Source organism: Convolutriloba macropyga, chromosome 2 (assembly GCF_964194025.1).
Source record: "Convolutriloba macropyga chromosome 2, txConMacr16.3, whole genome shotgun sequence".
Classification (NCBI taxonomy): domain Eukaryota; kingdom Metazoa; phylum Xenacoelomorpha; order Acoela; family Convolutidae; genus Convolutriloba; species Convolutriloba macropyga.
In genome coordinates, this window is record NC_134469.1 from 84,613,359 (window position 1) to 84,632,118 (window position 18,760).

Sequence of the window (18,760 nt, forward strand, 5' to 3'; positions counted from 1 at the left end):
TTCAATAGTGTCAGAGAAGGCTGACGATGGTTTGCGATACAAAAACTCAACTCAAGCTGCGGTTGAGAGTGGGAGTAGTCGCCAATAAGAAACGGCAGCATTATGACAATAAAGTCGTACGTACAGTTTCAACAAAAAATTTATCCTCAGAGACATCAACAAAAAAACCCGAATCAGGGTAGAGAGCAAATAAATCTCTCTTCAAATCGAATTTGGCGCTACTGTTGGTGGTTGCGAGACCGTATGTGATTTATACAATGAGTGTTTTACGGCAATTGCTGGCAAAAAAACTTGAACAATCTGATAAGACTTGGAGGAATATTAGTTTTTCACCAGCCATAGGGTCCGTGTCTTTCCGTTTCCAGTGGGCAATGAATAGGTAGAGAAAATAGTTACCGCACCTTATCCTAATAAATCAAGAGGATTAATTTGTATGTCTATAAAAATACTGAAATATATGCTGCCAGTGATTTTACCACACTTAACTGAACTCATAAACAATTCATTTTCCCGAGGAGTTTTTCCAGACTGACCCACCAGTCGAACAGATGCGGAGAACTCTCGCGCCAAATATTTTTAATTGAAATAAGATACCTTGTGGTAGCTAAATGAACTGGAGAGAAATAGGTAATATTTTCTCAAGCAGATCAAGCAAATGCGGTGAACTCTCACGCCAAATGCTTCCACGTAGTAAACAAAAAATTAATTCTCAAAGATTTCTTTTTTCTCGAAGATTTCTCCGGAATCTAAAATCACTGATAATTCGGGATAACCAAGGAAAGGTTCGGCCTCTGAACACAAAACAAATAGCAACACACAAGCTGCAACGAAGTTAAAAAGCCTTCCATTTGCAAGTGGAGATTATTTAATAAGTTGATCGCAACAGTTAGGCTAAGGTTCATAGGAAAAGTTAGGCAGACGTAAATATCGGACCATTTTCTCCCAACTTTAGCTTAACCTCAAAATACGTAATCAAGATATACAATTTTTTCTTCCAGATTGCTTTTTTCAAGAACTTTCAATACTTCTAATACTGGCAGAACAAATATTACGTTTCTTTCCCGAATTTTGAAAATTGAGGAAAATTTTTGGGTGACAGACCATAAATTTTCCTGCTGCCTGGAAAAAAGGAGCCGGGATCCTCAATCCTTAGATTCTTGTTTCATAAAGAGATAATATATTGGCGCTTTTATTATTTAAAAAGTTGCCACTTTTTTAGCCTAACTGTTGTGATAAACTTATTAAATAGTATCAGAGAAGGCTGAACGATGGTTCGCGATACAAAGGTTAACCCAAGCTGCGATTGAAAGTGGAGTCACCATATGGTGGAGTGCACTGGTGATGCCTGTGACGGAAATGGGTGCATTGTCTGGTCGAAGGTTTGGCTCCCAGATTGCATCCCCAGGAACTTCTTATACGCGTTTTGGCGGTAAGCGATCATTGATTGTAACCAAATGGCGGTAAGCAATCAAATGACGGTAAGCGACCATTGATTGCTCTTTTTCTTCGGAGAGATAAGAAAAAAGAATTGATGGGGAACGCGAGAAATCTGGCATCTCAATCAGCTAAAATTTATCTCAATGATAATGTGACACCATTGCGTTCGAAAATATTGCTTTCTTTTGTTCAGAGATCCAACTATCAATTCGGCCAATCGGTGAGTGAAAAATTGATTGTATAAAATGCGAATGATTCAAAAACAGTGCTAAACATATTGTATTTTGAGGTTTATAGTACAGAGTTTTATGATGTGCAGAATTTGGACATGGAATCTTTCCATAATCTTCTTGTTTCTGTCATTCAGAGTTATACAACAATAAAAACAATCGTTTCTAGTAGAAAAAAAAGTACCCTGGTTTGATAAGGAGTTTCAGCGAGCATTAGTAAAAGCAATTAGGAACTTCAAAAAGTCAAGAAATTATTCAAAGTTGCTTCCAGAATTCAAATAGGCTAGAAAAGTGGTCAACAGGCTAGTCGCCGATAAGAAAAGGCAGCATTATGACAATAAAGAACTACGTACAGTTTCAACAAAAATAGATCCTCAGAGACATCAACAAAAAAACCCGAAACCGGGTAGAGAGCAAATAAATCTCACTTCGAATCGAAGTTGGCGCTACTTTTGATGATTGCGAGACCGTATGTGATTGATTCAATGAGTGTTTTACGGCAATTGCTGGCAAAAAAACTCGAACAATCTGATAAGACTTGGAGGAATTTTAGTTTTTCACCAGCCATAGGGTCCATATTTCTTTTTCCAGTGGGCAATGAAGAGGTAGAGAAAATAGTTACCGCACCATATCCTAGTATATCGACGGGACTCAATTGTATGTCTATAAAAATACTGAAATCTATGCTGACAGTGATTTTAACACACTTAACTGAACTCATAAACAATTCATTTTCCCGAGGAGTTTTTCCAGATTGTCCCACCAGTCAAACAGATTCGGAGAACTCTCACGCCAATTGTTTTTAACTGAAAAAAGATACACTAAGGTAGCCAAATGGACTAGAAGGAAATAGGTAATATTTTCTCAAGCAGATGTTGTGAACTCTCACGCCAACTACTTCCACGTAGTAAACAAAAAGCAGTTCTCCAGGATTTCTTTCATCTCGAAGATTTCTCCGGAATGTACAATCCCCGGTAATTTGAGGTGAGCAATTATCGACCAGCATAAATCTTGCCTGTTGTTAGTAAAGTCTTTGAATGAGCTATGTATATCAGTTTGTAAAACTTTATGAAAAAAACAATCATTGAAAAACTATTCGTTTTTTGAACTAGATGTATTATAGTATTGGCAATCGCAGAGATAGTTCAGAAATTATGATTTAACATGTCAGTAAACAATTTTGTTTTTTTCTTCTTTTTAGTAAAGCATTCGATAACGTTAATCGTGATTTGATGGTTAGGAAACTGGAAAAATATGGTGTGAGATTAGTCATTTTGAGTTGGTTTCTCAGATATTTATTTTACGGGAGCAGACTGTGTTCATCAATGGAGCGTTCTCAGATTTCGAACTAACTAGTAGCTGTGTGCCGCAAGGGTTAATAATTAGCCCTCTCCTTTTCATTATAAATATGAATGATATTTGAAAATAATTGGGCATGTATCATTTTGCGGATGACACAACAATTATGTACTCTGCAGAAACATAACAGATGCATTGGTTCTGACATTGTAGGCCTGCAAAAAATGTGGATCACTTGTAGTCATTTATATTTAATTGTTGAGAAATCTGAACTCATCTGGTTCTGTCAACCGCTGACAGATATTAGGCTTCAAATTGAAAGGTTGAAAAACTCAGATTCTGTGAGGTACCTGGGCATTAATTTAGACAAAAACTTTTCTTTCGACATTCATTTTGATAAAGTTGTAAAACGCTTATCAAGGCATGTGTTTGCGGTCGCAAGAACCGGGAAAAACCTGAATAGAAACGTTCTCATTCCGTACTACCGTTCCTTTTTCAAAGCCAAAATTCGGTATTGTCTTTTAATCTATGGATGTACATCTTCTAAGTTACGTCCTATCTGTATGGTGCAGAGAAAACTGCTGAAGTTGCTATTTTTCTGAAAACAGAGGGAAAGTGTAGACTGCCTTTTCTCAGAATCTACTTTGCTAAGTATATACGATTTATACAATTTAGAATTATTAAAATTTTTTATAAAATTGTTCAACTCTAAATTGCCTACTCGGTGTCTGAACAGCTTTTATCAATGTGACGTGAAGCAATGCCTTTCTACGAGGAGCGTCTCATCTGGCATCCTAGAAATCACGACTCAGTAAAGCCTTAGATAAGAATTCATTGGCCTGGAGAGAATGCGTTCTGTTGAATTACTTGATTAGTAACGGCTTTATTGCTGATCCTGTTTGCGAAGACGAATCATCATTGAAACGTTCCTTAGAAAAAGAATTTATTCGATACCTTCTTCCAGTATGAGTTATTTTTTTTGAGAATTTAATTGTCTGAATTTTCACCATAGTTTTGGACTGATATATGTAAACAAAACTAGAGCTATTAAAGCGTCATTGAACCAATCATTATTTAAATCTAGACGCAGTTTGTGTATCATAATTTGATGGGTTAGTCATAATTAGCAAACTGTGCAGTGCAGTGTTCTAGATTTGATTTTGCAGTACATTGTTATTGTTTTCTTTGTTACTGATTTAAGAATACTTGCTGCTTGTAATAACCATAACAAAAACTTTCTAAACTTCACATGGCTTTTTGTTTTCTCATATTAATTTTTTTTGTCAACATTAAATTAAAAATTTTAATTTTTAATTAAATTTAATTGAAAATAAAACAGTGAAATCGGATCTTTTCCGTTTTTGCCCCCCAGTACGTTATGCGCCCCCAGTTGCAGCGCACGTGCCATTACATAGTAAATCACTTTGTAAAAATATGGCACGTGCGTCTGGTGGTGCAAATAATATGCGCCCACTAAGCTAGGGGAGGGGGCACAAACGGAAAAGATCCGTGAAATCTATAGCATCAATTCAGAAGTCATTTTATTGTGTATTTTACTAATAAGGAATGTTTTCTGGCTTTTTAATTGCTCTCAAACGTAGTCATGTGGTCTTTTTATGCAATTTTTGGATTAACCAATTTTTGGTCCGGCTTTTAACTTTTCATCTTAAAAAAGGAGATAAAAAGCTCAAGCCCAGAGGGCTTTAAGTGGCTGAGCAACTCTTTTAGAACATTATGCCTTAATAGTCACTTTAAGCATGTGATTTATTTTGAGGATAGCGCGAAGTGCGGCTCTTGATCTTAAAAGTTTAACCCCATTCGCCCCTCTCATGCTCCCTCCGTTCACCCTCCTCCACCTGGCCATTTGAACGCCCCTATCGTCAAAGCTTAATTTGTCGCGTCATGTCTTTACTAAATTTTTAAACAAATTCCCACCTCTAAGATAACCAGACACCCAAATGAGATTCGGAGGGGTTTTTCAAATTTGTATCAGGATTTCTAAATAAACGTTGTTACGAGACAGCCGACTCTGGCGTCAACTGAAAATTTACTGGAATTTCCTTATCCGATTCTTCACACCAGACAATAAATGCACGTGGAGGATCCTTTGCAGATGCGGAAGCTGTAACCCCATGAGCAAATTAATTACCGACTGAAAATTTTGACTGCATCAACAGGGTGAAAACCCGTGGACCTAACCCTAAACCTTGCTCTACTATCACTGCAGAACTTCGGATCTTTTCCGTTTTTGCCCCCCCAGCTTTGCGGATGCATATTATTTGCAACCCCCAGATGAACGTGCAATATTTTTACATAATGATTTACTATGTAATGACACGTATTCTGTAACGGGGGAGCATAACGTACTGGGGGGGCACAAACGGAAAAGATCCAAAATTTCTGCCCACAAGGCTTTACGGGAGCAGACTGTATTCATCAATGGAGCGTTCTCAGTTTTCAAACTAAACAGTAGCTGTGTGCCGCAAGGGCTAATAATTGGCCCTCTCCTTTTCATTATATATATGAATGATTTTTGAAAATATTTGGACATGTATCTGTTTGCGGATGACACAACAATTATGTACTCTGCAGAAACATAACAGATGCATTGGTTCTGACATTGTATGCCTGCAAAAAATGTGGATCACTTGTAGTCATTTATATTTGATTGTTGAGAAATCTGAACTCATGTGGTTCTGTCAACCGCTGACAGATATTAGGCTTCAAATTGAAGGGTTGAAAAACTCAGATTCTGTGAGGTACCTGGGCATTAATTTAGACAAAAACTTTTTTTTCGACATTCATTTTGATAATGATAAAGTTGTAAAACGCTTATCAAGGCATGTGTTTGCGGTCGCAAGAATCGGGAAAAACCTGAATAGAAACGTTCTCATTCCGTACTACCGTTCCTTTTTCAAAGCCAAATTTCGGTATGGTCTTTTAATCTCTGGATGTTCGTCTTCTAAGTTACGTCCTATCTGTATGGTGCAGAGAAAAATGCTGAAGTTGCTATTTTACTGAAAACAGAGGGAAAGTGTAGACTGCCTTTTCTCAGAATCTACTATCCTAAGTATATACGATTTATACAAACTAGAATTATTAAAAATTTGTTATAAAAATGTTCAACGCTAAATTGCCTACTCGGTGTCTGAACAGCTTTTATCAATGTGACGTGAAACAATGCCTTTCTACGAGGAGCGTCTCATCTGGCATCCTAGGAATCACGACTCAGTAAAGCCTTAGATAAGAATTCATTGGCCTGGAGAGAATGCGTTCTGTTGAATTACTTGATTAGTAACGGCTTTATTGTTGATCCTGTTTGCGAAGACGAATCATCATTGAAACGTTCCTTAGAAAAAGAATTTATTCGATACCTTCTTCCAGTATGAGTTATTTTTTTTGAGAATTTAATTGTCTGAATTTTCACCATAGTTTTGGACTGATATATGTAAACAAAACTAGAGCTATTAAAGCGTCATTGAACCAATCATTATTTAAATCTAGACGCAGTTTGTGTATCATATTTGGTTGGGTTAGTCATAATTAGCAAACTGTGCAGTGCAGTGTTCTAGATTTGATTTTGCCGTACATTGTTATTGTTTTCTTTGTTACTGATTTAAGAATACTTGCTGCTTGTAATAACCATAACAAAAATTTCTAAACTTCACATGGCTTTTTGGTTTCTCATATTACTTTTTTTTGTGTCAACATTTAATTAAAAAATTTTAATTTTTAATTAAATTTAATTGAAAAGGAAACTGTGAAATCGGATCTTTTCCGTTTGTGCCCCCCAGTACGTTATGCGCCCGCCAGTTGCAGCGCACGTGCCATTACATAGTAAATCACTTTGTAAAAATATGGCACGTGCGTCTGGGGGGTGCAAATATTAAGCGCCCACTAAACTTGGACATGTATCTGTTTGCGGATGACACAACAATTATGTACTCTGCAGAAACATAACAGATGCATTGGTGCTGACATTGTATGCCTGCAAAAAATGTGGATCACTTGTAGTCATTTATATTTGATTGTTGAGAAATCTGAACTCATGTGGTTCTGTCAACCGCTGACAGATATTAGGCTTCAAATTGAAGGGTTGAAAAACTCAGATTCTGTGAGGTACCTGGGCATTAATTTAGACAAAAACTTTTCTTTCGACATTCATTTTGATAAAGTTGTAAAACGCTTATCAAGGCATGTGTTTGCGGTCGCAAGAATCGGGGAAAACCTGAATAGAAACGTTTTCATTCCGTACTACCGTTCCTTTTTCAAAGCCAAATTTCGGTATGGTCTTTTAATCTCTGGATGTTCGTCTTCTAAGTTACGTCCTATCTGTATGGTGCAGAGAAAAATGCTGAAGTTGCTATTTTTCTGAAAACAGAGGGAAAGTGTAGACTGCCTTTTCTCGGAATATACTATCCTAAGTATATACGATTTATACAAACTAGAATTATTAAAAATTTGTTATAAAAATGTTCAACGCTAAATTGCCTACTCGGTGTCTGAACAGCTTTTATCAATGTGACGTGAAACAATGCCTTTCTACGAGGAGCGTCTCATCTGGCATCCTAGAAATCACGACTCAGTAAAGCCTTAGATAAGAATTCATTGGCCTGGAGAGAATGCGTTCTGTTGAATTACTTGATAGTAACGGCTTTATTGTTGATCCTGTTTGCGAAGACGAATCATCATTAAAACGTTCCTTAGAAAAAGAATTTATTCGATACCTTCTTCCAGTATGAGTTATTTTTTTGAGAATTTAATTGTCTGAATTTTCACCATAGCTTTGGATTGATATATGTAAACAAAACTAGAGCTATTAAAGCGTCGTTGAACCAATCAATATTTAAATCTAGACGGAGTTTGTGTATCATATTTTGTTGGGTTAGTCATAATTAGCAAACTGTGCAGTGCATTGTTCTAGATTTGATTTTGCCGTACATTGTTATTGTTTTCTTTGTTACTGATTTAAGAATACTTGCTGCTTGTAATAACCATAACAAAAACTTTCTAAACTTCACATGGCTTTTTGGTTTCTCATATTATTTTTTTTTGTGTCAACATTTAATTAAAAATTTTAATTTTTAATTAAATTTAATTGAAAAGGAAACTGTGAAATCGGATCTTTTCCGTTTGTGCCCCCCAGTACGTTATGCGCCCCCCAGTTGCAGCGCACGTGCCATTACATAGTAAATCACTTTGTAAAAATATGGCACGTGCGTCTGGGGGTGCAAATAATATGCGCCCACTAAGCTAGGGGAGAGGGCACAAACGGAAAAGATCCGTGAAATCTATAGCATCAATTCAGAAGTCATTTCATCGTGTATTTTACTAATAAGGAATGTTTTCTGGCTTTTTAATTGCTCTCAAACGTAGTCATGTGGTGTTTTTATGCAATTTTTGGATTAACCAATTTTTGGTCTGGCTCTTCTAACTTTTCATCTTAAAAAAGGAGATAAAAAGCTCAAGCCCAGAGGGCTTTAAGTGGCTGAGCAACTCTTTTAGAACATTATGCTTTAATAGTCACTTTAAGTATGCGATTTATTTTGAGGATAGCGCGAAGGGCGGCTCTTAATCTTAAAAGTTTAAACCCCTTCGCCCCTCTCATGCTCCCTCCGTTCACCCTCCTCCACCTGGCTATTTGAACGCCCCTATCGTCAAAGCTTAATTTGTCGCGTCATGTCTTTACTAAATTTTTGAACAAATTCCCATCTCTCCCCTATCGTCAAAGCTTAATTTGTCGCGTCATGTCTTTACTAAATTTTTGAACAAATTCCCATCTCTAAGATAACCAGACACCCAAATGAGATTCGGAGGGGTTTTTCAAATTTGTATCAGGACTTCTAAATAATAGTTGTTACGAGACAGCCGACTCTGGCGTCAACTGAAAATTTACTGGAATTTCTTTAACCGATTCTTCACACCAGACAATAAATGCACGTGGAGGATCCTTTGCAGATGCGGAAGCTGTAACCCCATGAGCAAACTAATTACCGACTGAAAATTTTGACTGCATCAACAGGGTGAAAACCCGTGGACCTAACCCTAAACCTTGCTCTACTATTACTGCAGAATTTCGGATCTTTTCCGTTTGTGCCCCCCCCCCCCCCCCCCCCCAGCTTAGTGGGTGCATATTATTTGCAACCCCCAGATGCACGTGCAATATTTTTACATAATGATTTACTATGTAATGACACGTGCTCTGTAACGGGGGGAGCATAACGTACTGGGGGGGGGGGGGCACAAACGGAAAAGATCCAGAATTTCTGCTCACAAGGCTTGTTCTCAGAATTTTGTCATTGGAATTTAACTTGTTGAACGCTTTGTAATTGATGGGACAGAAGAAAATTTCACTAAAATTGTATTTGGTGAATAATGAAGATTATCCCGTTTGTGAGTTATATATGATGGTGGCATCAAGTATTTTAGTTTTCTAAATTGATCTGATTGAAAGACAGTAATAATTGGATTGTGGTTTGTTTATTGTAAATAGTCTATCCGGATCCGGCTCTCTGGAAAATGAACTCGTTGTAGTGTAGCCATCTGTCCTCTTCTGATTCCTGTTCTGGGTTTCCCGTTTGGCGCATTCCATTGGCTGCTGTAGCACACGAGGAGGACAGAGCAAATCCCGCCTGAAATCAAAACTTACACTTAACTCGTGAAATAATTGATCCAAAGATAGGATCACTGCTTTCAAATTACCCCCAGTGACAAATAACATATAGCATGTTGTTGTGTAAAATTTAGTTTTTTTAAATTAAATTTGAAAATAATGATGATTTGATCTATAAATTGTGAGCACATAACATTAACCACGTGGTTATCTGAATGTTCTATTTTTTGTTTTACCTGTTGAAGCATATCGAATGCCTGTTCCAAGAAATTGTGCTTTAGAAAGAATCTGCTCGTGTATCTGTCACCTTGACCTCTATCAGGATCTCTGGATTCGTTGAGCGTGTCCTTGAACACCTCGCGACACAAACTAACTTTGCCACACACTATAATTCGCATCAGTTTTCGGAATTGGACGTCGGCAAGTCCGTCTCGGCCGAAGGCAAAGGTACCTCTGTATCCGACTGTGATGAAGCCATCAGTGCTGTTGTCGGCAGAGGATCCATCTGCATTCTGGTTGGAATCGTAAGCGGAGGCGTTTGAGTTGTTACTCTGAGCTTTGTTGCCCTGCAAATGTTAAGACATTGGCGTTACTTGTTAAGTTGCCTGTTTGCGTTGATCAGCTCAATGCATGTTGTTGTTAAGATTTCACCGCAATTGTGCTCAAAATTAAGAATTTTTCCCCGTAAACAAAATTTTTGTTTGCTTGATATATGTGAACAAACCAATGGGCTCTTTTGCACTGATAATGGGTGGTGTTGCCAAATAAAAGGTGTTACCAGCCATTTTAATGATTAATGCCATAACTATGTACTTGCAAACAAGTCAATTACAGATGCTTATATCCTGGTGAGGTGTTATGTTTTGTTTACATTGCACACCAAAATTTGAAGCTTACCAAAATTTGTCTGAAGGTCCAAAAAAGATTAAATTAATATCAATTGAGTTTGCATGTATTTTATGGTTGATTGATCTGATTCGCTGTCTGAGCTGTCAATCTATCTGTTCACGATGTCGCGCATTTTCTGTACCCATTTTAAATGTCTTAAATTGTCTCATTTGAGGCTTCTGTTTCGAAATTAGAGGATAGCAACTTGTGAAATTAGGCTGCGTAAGGTGTGCTGGGAAAAGTGGATGGGTAGTTGAGAAAGGCAAATTTGGGCGAATGTGTGGCGCTGTGTCCATTCTCCTAAAATTCCCAAGGGCACTACAAGTTGTCAATTAAGAGCATGTTCAGTTTCGATTAGTTCCAGTATTGAAGGGCAGTAGAACCCTTATCACACAATCCCGACGGATTAGACAACTAGGTAGCAAAGGCAGTGGTCCAATTCAAGAGAAACGGTCACGCTGTTCCCTCAAATCACTCTTAATGAGATCCCCTTTTACCAACTGAGCTCCCTATTTTAACAACATTTTTGACCTCTTATCGGAAATGGGTGCGCTAATTGTTGCGAAATTATTGAATAAATTATAAGCGAAATATTGGGAACGTCTTGTCATCACCCTATTTGTCCAGGACCATCTAGTTTTTCTGGGATTTTTAACAATGGATATTTGATAAATTATCGCTGTTGATGTAGCAGACGGTGGATGTAATTGTTTTATGGCTCAGCTCCATTTTGCTTTGGGCTATAAATGGGTCGCATTGTGATAAGAGATGAGGAGATATTTGGGAAAAGGAGCCATTTGAAAATAGATTGTAGATACAGGCTGCTGGTTTCAAACAAAAGAAGTACGCGTCGCGACAACCAGTTAACTGAATTGGAACTGAATTTGAATGCAATCATATTGAAGCTCGCTTACTATCAATTTTGTCATTATTCATGAGCAGACGTCTAAGCTGATTTGTGATTGACAAAATAGCTTTGAAATAAAGCTGTTGTCTGAACTGTGAAACAAATGTTTATGGCCCAAGTTGCCCGGATAAAAAAACCGTTCCGTGAACTCAGTTCACCCTACCGTGTAAAATCGTTCTCCCCCAAAGCGATTTTTTTTTAATTAAAAGAGCTGTAATTATACATTCTGAATAGCTAGTATTTTTAAATTCAAGAATAGCACAACTGTTTCGCTGAGAAATATTTTTCTGAAGCTTTCTTTAGTGAGCAAAATTCTTCTGTGAAATGGTTTTCGCGGCTTTCTACTTGTGTTTTTGTTTGACTATTATTGTGATAGTTCAAAATTTCACTAGAAAAAAGCTGGGCTAGTTTCGAGTTCTTTGCTTGCTGGTATATGAGGGGTAGAATTTGGGGGAGAATATACCTTTGTTGTGGAGTCCTGCTGCTGGGATCTGTTAGCAGCCCCTGGCCCGCCACTTCCACTGTCTTTCTCCCCCCTACTGGCACCTCCTCCTCTGGCTCTCCGGATACTCTCTACCAAGCCTGGTAGTCTGTAGTACTCTGCTTCCACCTTTAATAATAACACACTAACACTAACTGCTGAGCTTAAAGTGTACTACAGACAACTGCTTTTTGACTTAAGTAGTTTTTGGGGGTTCGCCTGACCACTGAGTGATACAATTAATAACAAGTGTCAAAGTGGTTAGTTTACAAATGTGTTTTTATAGTCTCAAAAATAGAGCGGAACCCCAAATTACCAAAATTACGTCAGCTGTCTTATTGGACAGTTGATATGACGTAATATTCAGTATTAATGGACTGCCTTGCTCCACGAACTGTACTATTGATTGATTAAAAAATCAGAGGGCCTGTGTATTAAAATGATTTTAGGCGGCAGTTAATGAGTGAGAGGTTGAAAGTTTCGATTTTGCTTGACCTCGTTTGAAAGCTGAATATTTAAGATCTCATGCTCTCATTTCCTGTACACAACTCTATTTAAAGAAATCATAATACAATTATTTAGTAGGGGGTACTTAGAGGTCATCTCAGGAGGTCCCAGTCCAAAGTGACCTTTGTTTAGACGCAATTCAGATCATTGTCTAGATTCAATGGCTCTGGTTTATACCTGCAGTCGATCCTTTTCCGCGAACTCTTCTGGCAAGACCAATTTGGTGTTCCTTAGGTAATCTAGAATGAAGCGGAACAAGTGGCCGTCCCTGTCGAGGAAGTAGCGACCTCTTGTGTCCCTCAAGGGAGGAGTCTTGCTCTTTCCTGAGAAGATTATCCCCAGCAGTGAAGTGTTCTCCCGTGTCAAAGTTGACAGTGCAGTTGTGTATACCTAAATCATGAAAATAACCACTCAATCCACGTTAACTTAGAGAACCCGGAATTGGACAATTTGATAATCATTTGGAGTTTTTAGGACACACCCCGCCCCAAAAACTTCAAGTTTGAACATTTTTTTCACGGGAGGAATGACCCAATTTTCTCTATGGTAGGAAAGAATTAGCTTGTCAGGCCATTAAGTCACAAAAGTGAGTTACTAATCCGTGGATTACATGGATATCAGCGAGCAGTGATGCTAGTTTGTTTTCCATGCATTTTTAGATGTAGAGATGGTTGTCTATGAGATTTAGGGTGATTTGTTCACGTAATGAATAAGTACCTGGCCCCCAACATTGAGTTCGACAACTGATGGAAATTGGGTTCCGGAGATGTCTCCTGTTTCCGCCTGTTCCTCCTTGTGTCCAGCGGCTGCTGCTACTTCCGACTCTGACCCATTCTGACTCGCGGCAGATTTGGCCCTATCGTCATCCCCTCCCATCCTTTTATTTTTCCTTTTATTTGTTTTAAAGACTTCTTGGTGAAATTGAATGCAATTTCTGTTTGGTCTGGCTGATGGCTTTTTCTCTCTGAGTTGTTTTTAAAGGGGAGATGTTGAAAGTTGTCAGTTGAATGTTGCTTGTCAATTGGTCTCCTGATCAGATCGATCACTCTGTTCTAAATAAGATTGATCTTTTTTTGCTCCAGTACTATTTTTTACCAATCAAGAGTGTTGCTCGAAACTGAATTAAACTACAGTTTAAAACAAAGCAAATAATTTGATTACTGTCAAATAGAAATAACGAGTGAATTGGAATTACAATAGAGTTCCAATGAAAACAAAGATCAGCCTCTCCTTAGGACGAGTATAGTGCAACGTACTAGTATGTTGATAAGAGTGAAAATATGACTATTTTGTGACAGAGAGAAGTCCCGCGTGTCTTTTTAATATCCTGAAATGAGTTACTCTCTTTCTCAAATGAGTTCCAAAAAATTATTAAGCGGCAGATGTCAGTCGTGGATTTTAATATCCGTTCAGAGCCAATAACTTAATTTTTTGCATTTCGCTTTTAGAAGGCTGTCCATTGCTGAGAAATAATTGAGCATGCAGTACAACAGTTGAAGTTTGTGGCTAACTTTTTTCTAGTTGTCTGGTGATATTTTAGAACAGTTGACAAAAAGGTGAAGGCAGTGCGAAAATGGTAGCGATTTGCATCAGTATAAAAGGGAATGATGAATTATTTCAAGTTACGTTTGTTTGAAGAAGTGTTGAGTGTACAGTAAAGAGTTTGTGTAGCTTCTTTGGATGTTGGTGAAAAAAGTATATTTGCCTATTGCAACGCAGCAATGGGAAGTTGAAAGTGCAAAAAAAAGGATTAAAGCATTCTATAAGAAATGCACTTTAGGCCTTGAGTATTTAAAAGCCTCTCGGCAACAAAATTCGATACGGCTGTTTTCGGAACACATCCGAGGGTTAAAAAAATTGAGCTACCTGGGTTTTTATTTGTGATATTAATTGACAGTGTTTATTACATAAGAAGTTGGTTTTTGTTTGTGAATAAGTTGTACAGATATCTGAAATATTTCTGAACCTGGATCTTAAAATTGAAATCAAAAATTAAGAATGAAAAGAGAGGGTAAAGGCAATTTTTAATTATTTTAAAAATGCCAACGGGCATTTTTCATAGTTTTTGAACCTTTGATTTTGTTGTAGAATTTCCGTATAACCGGACAGGCCTCTCTAAACCTTCTGGATTTTGGTTTGATGGGGTCTGCCAACTAAATCGCTTTTCCTATTCTTATACTCTTGGATTTTAGATGACATGAAAGCTGCTTTCTTTGTATATTCACGTTATATTGCATTTTATAATATAATAATAATAATAATAATAATAATAATAATAATAATAATAATAATAATAATGAATTTTTCCAAAAACATGTCAAGTAATTCACTTAATGATTACACAATTAATTTACAATCAAGAAGTTATATGTATTTGGGGAGAACATCAAATAGGTTAATGGACCTGTCTGAGTGATGTCTCCTAAAAAGTTAATGTTTAAAAGAGTGATGTCTCTCTCCTCTTTTAAAACTTAATGTGTAATAAAGTCGAGTGTTTAGATGTCTGACATCAGAGGAAATGATGGCTGCTTCATTGGAATAGCAGAATAAAGATAAAGATGGCTGTTATTTTTTAATCTTTTTATTTATCCAGAATCGATTCAGTAATTTTAACACGTAAATGCTACCATGAACAAGCCAGAAGAAATTAGACAGTTGCTTTTTGAAATGATTAAAAGTCCGTGATAAAAGTCTTTTTAGACTGTTTTTACAGCATGGGTTTTAGGCTTATATGTTGTTATATGCTTACTGTTTTGTTTATTTGTGGAAATAAGACGGACGTCACTTACCGCTTGGTCGGATCTGTCGGTTTTGTGCTGATATTTTGAGTTAAACTAGGAGAAATTTTGACCAAACAGTGGAATTAAAAATTGGGGTATGCCGCTTCAAACAAATGCAAATATTTAGCGTTAATTTTGAAAGCTTTCATTTGAAAAAAAAATGGAAATGGCAGTCTGTGTGTTTAGAAACTTAATGGTTGCTTTTATGTAGCGCGTGTTGAGCTTTTAGAGTGAATTGGCAGGCTAATTGTTACGTATTGAGCGTTTTTAAAAGCGGTTAGGGGGAGGTTGATGAATAGTGAATGTTGTCAGGAACGAAGTTATCAAGATCAAAGTGGCCGTATTTCGTGTGAGGAATAATTGAGGATTAGACTGTTGTGTGAGTGAAAGTAATGAATTAAAAAGTTAATCTCTCTCTGAGAAAGTACTACTCAAGTATAGTAGTTGTGTTTTGGGTGAAGGCTAGGTAGGAAGTACCCAATTTATGTGCTCTGTTCCTTCTCTTACCTGAAAAGTGAAGCCCTGCCCTCCACGTGTCTAAACCTGGTGTTGCCTTATGGTATAGATTATGTACGAGTGTATATATATACTGCCTATGACTGACTGCTGAATGATAATGTCTCACTTTTGGGTATTTTGTGACTGTGGCGCAGGTAGTTTTGACTTTTCTCCTCAGCTATTGTGTTGAATATCTGCAGTTGATAAAGTAATAACTTTTAGGGTTAATAGTATACAGCAGCCGCACTAGTACCAGCCAGGAAGCGACGGGTGATTACGGACAAGTTAGTTTGCCAGGGAGGCCTGGGTGTAGTTAGTGCCGTTCTATTTAGGAGAAGAAATAGCTGAAAGGAGGCAGGCCAGTTATAAGGTAGCCCTAATGTATATGGGCAGTTGTCCGTTACGTGCTGGGGTTGTTGGTCCGTCGCTTTTTGTGACTGTGGGCAGGCAGGCTGGGAGTTGTGGTGAAGGGTAGAGGGGAAAGAGGGTAGTGCCCAATTTGAAAATAACACCACCCGTGAATGATAGGTGTGCAAAAGGGGAAAGCAAAAGTTTTGCTCTTTGCTACGAGGATAGAAGGGAACCAAAAAGAGACCAGTTATTGTAGAAGTAGGGGCAGCGGCGGAGGTATTAGCATGAATGAATGAATGAGTAAAGGTGAAAAAATGGAGAGTATTTTGGCAAATTGATTGGGCGGAATTGTAACAAGAGAGAGGAAAATACACCAAGGTAAGGTTCCTAAGGCTATGTGGAATAGGTAATAACCCAGCCTATAGTCTAACTGGTGGTGGTGGTGTTGGTGTTGGTTTGCTCTGCTTGCTTTACTACTAATAAGGATAACGGCGTTAACGAGAAGTGAGGTATTTTAGTGAAGAGAAAACTAAAGAATTAATGGAATGGAAGCAAAAATCACTCACCTGAAGCTTCTTTGCTTCCTACCTTATTCAAGGGAAGGCCGATGGTTGTACTGTGATGGAAATAGTAGTTGTAGTAGTAGTAGTAGTAAGGGTAGGGTAGTGTTGGTAATAGCAATGGTAGTAGTAGTAGTAGGGGTGGTAGTGGTAGTTGTAGTCGAAGTAATGTCACAGTTAAAGACTCTTAGGCCAGGATTTAATGATTAAAATGGCACTGCTGATGTAATTAACTAAGAAGATTATGCAGAGATTAAGCGAGCTCACTTACTCTCTTGCCTACCACGGGGTGGAGTCACAGGAAAGCTTTTAAGCGAACATATCTCACAAGTTTTTGTCTGTGCCCGATTCATTCACGAGATGACATTTTGTTGCGATTCACATTTGGGTCCCAACTATTTAAGGAGCCGGATTGTGTATCCTGGACAGAGTAAATGTGCTTGAGGCTGTTTGATTAAGTTTTTAATTTGAATAATGGCCTTGTTACGCAGACCTCAAATCACAGGACCTATTCAATCATTTTCAGGAACTGTGTTTATGTTTCAGATTAGATTGAACGTAAAGCGTTTGCACTGGAGGACAAAGCGTATGTAATGGAATTCTTCCCAAATAAGCAAACAAAAAATGTCTGTTATTTTTGTCTAAAGGCAATAAAATGGGAATAAAAGAAGCTCTGTATTGGCTAAGAGGGAAGCGGGATGGAAGATGCATTTTAAGGCTATGGAATGGTGTGTGTGTATGGTGTTTGGTAGCCTGAGGTTCTTTTTGCATCAATTATTAAAGCAATGTAATCCGCTCTCCGAACAGAGTCTCGTGAACACCTGTTACTATCACTAACGCATTACGGGGATAGGAGGGAAGCTCAAATCAGGATAAAGCACGCGATTCAGTCTAAATATAACAACTTTTCTGAAATAAACAAAGAATTATGTGTTAAAAATTTGCAATCCTGTCTGCTGACCCCCCGCCTTCCAGTGCAGTTGTTGCGTTTGTTGTCTTCTGTTTTTTATTGATATTGAGAGAGGGCGTCCAATAATGATTTATGCCCCCTAAAGGTACGCGGAACTGTAGAATTACAGTTCGCTCTCTTTATCTTCTAATGCTGATAAAGTAATGCTTTTTTAAAGAATGCAGTCCTTAGCTGTGCCATAGTTGCTATTTGGGTAGTTTCAATGCTCAGTTAAGTTAAACTTAGTGTTTAAAAATTACCTCCGCTTCTGATAATCCGAGCAATTGATACCAATGGTAGCACGTATTTGGTTTTTTTTCACATTTGACTCCTTTATTTTGGCGGCTCTGAATCGGTTAGAATCTTAAGAATCTCATTTATCAGCTGTTTTCAAAATTGCCTATTTATCTACTTAGTACAGCAGAGGCACCTTTCTTCTCATCTGCTTTGTTGACGTTAGTTGCTAAATGTTTTTAAGTGCTCTCGAACGAAGTTTGAGGCAATTATTGTAAACGTGTTGCTCTTTTTTATGCAAAAGATTTGCGCTTTTGTTTGACAATTTTTGCGCTTCTGTTCTAGAATTTTTTCTGACTTGTGTGAGTTTTTCAAGCTTCACTTCATTTTGAGTGATTGCAATTGCTCTTAATCTGAAATGAAGTTTGTGGCTAATATAAAAATGATTGTTAGCTGTTGTAGCTAAGTGCTTAAAATGCCTGACTGCTATCCTGGAGGTCGAGGGTTCGATCCCCTTTCATGGCTGTTTTTCACCCAAAAAAGTTCTTAGCTACATGCCTAAATTAAATTGCCCCCGCCTGTCGTTCGAGAACAATTCATCTGACGTTAGTCGGTTTATGTTTGAAAACTACGAGAAACTTTGCGTGTCATCTTTTTTAGGTGAAATTAATTTAGATTAGTTCATATCTTGGCTCGCTGAGTCCTTTCCCTAAGCTTTGATGAAGTATAGAATTGTCCGAACGGTTACATCGAACTATCTGGGCAGCGAAGCCAGACGGTGAGCTTTCTTTAGCTGCGAAACTGTCAGCTGAGCGTAGATATATTGCGGTGATCGTGGCTTTTTGTGATTCGAAGAATTTGAATTGCAAAAGACAGCTGTCTTTTTAAAAATATTTCCACACAATTTCATGATTTTAGAAGTCAAATTGGAGGGGTGATTTTGGTCACACCGAAACAGGAACTGGAGTGCAGAAGTTAAAATTTTTCACTCTAGTTTTTAGTAAGAATGGAGAACACAATTTTTGG

At 37.7% G+C, this 18,760-nt stretch overlaps 2 protein-coding genes across 8 annotated transcripts in view; one reads left to right on the forward strand and one right to left on the reverse strand.

Moving 5' to 3' along the window:
• The first annotated feature begins 1,226 nt into the window (after positions 1-1,226).
• The window catches only part of LOC142334800 (radial spoke head 10 homolog B-like), a 170,851-nt gene continuing 153,317 nt past the window's right edge, over positions 1,227-18,760 (forward strand). For both annotated transcript variants that reach the window (XM_075383110.1, XM_075383111.1), the window contains exon 1: positions 1,227-1,247. The gene's annotated coding sequence lies outside the window, so the exon portion shown is untranslated. The remainder of the gene's footprint in view (positions 1,248-18,760) is intronic.
• LOC142334796 (BTB/POZ domain-containing protein KCTD12-like) lies at positions 9,312-17,250 on the reverse strand. 6 transcript variants are annotated; one of them, XM_075383105.1, is made up of 7 exons: positions 17,045-17,250; positions 16,558-16,784; positions 13,080-13,414; positions 12,540-12,752; positions 11,838-11,984; positions 9,816-10,145; positions 9,312-9,598 (listed from the first exon to the last, which is right to left on the reverse strand). In XM_075383105.1, exons 3-7 carry the CDS (start codon positions 13,236-13,238, stop codon positions 9,461-9,463), a joined length of 987 nt encoding a protein of 328 aa, XP_075239220.1. In that variant the 5' UTR covers positions 13,239-13,414; positions 16,558-16,784; positions 17,045-17,250; the 3' UTR covers positions 9,312-9,460. The 6 variants fall into 6 exon arrangements, with proteins under 6 accessions (XP_075239220.1, XP_075239218.1, XP_075239216.1 ...); XM_075383103.1 differs by having other exon boundaries at positions 16,580-17,250; XM_075383101.1 differs by having other exon boundaries at positions 16,558-17,250.

Bases quoted from the DNA above. Each gene is read 5' to 3' on its own strand.
- LOC142334796 (XM_075383105.1), bottom strand. From the start codon at position 13,238: ATGGGAGGGGATGACGATAGGGCCAAATCTGCCGCGAGTCAGAATGGG. The intron at 12,753-13,079 runs GTACTTATTCAT...TTCATGATTTAG, and splicing joins AACTCAATGTTGGGGGCCAG to GTATACACAACTGCACTGTC. The intron at 11,985-12,539 runs GTATAAACCAGA...TTATTATTAAAG, and splicing joins CGGAAAAGGATCGACTGCAG to GTGGAAGCAGAGTACTACAG.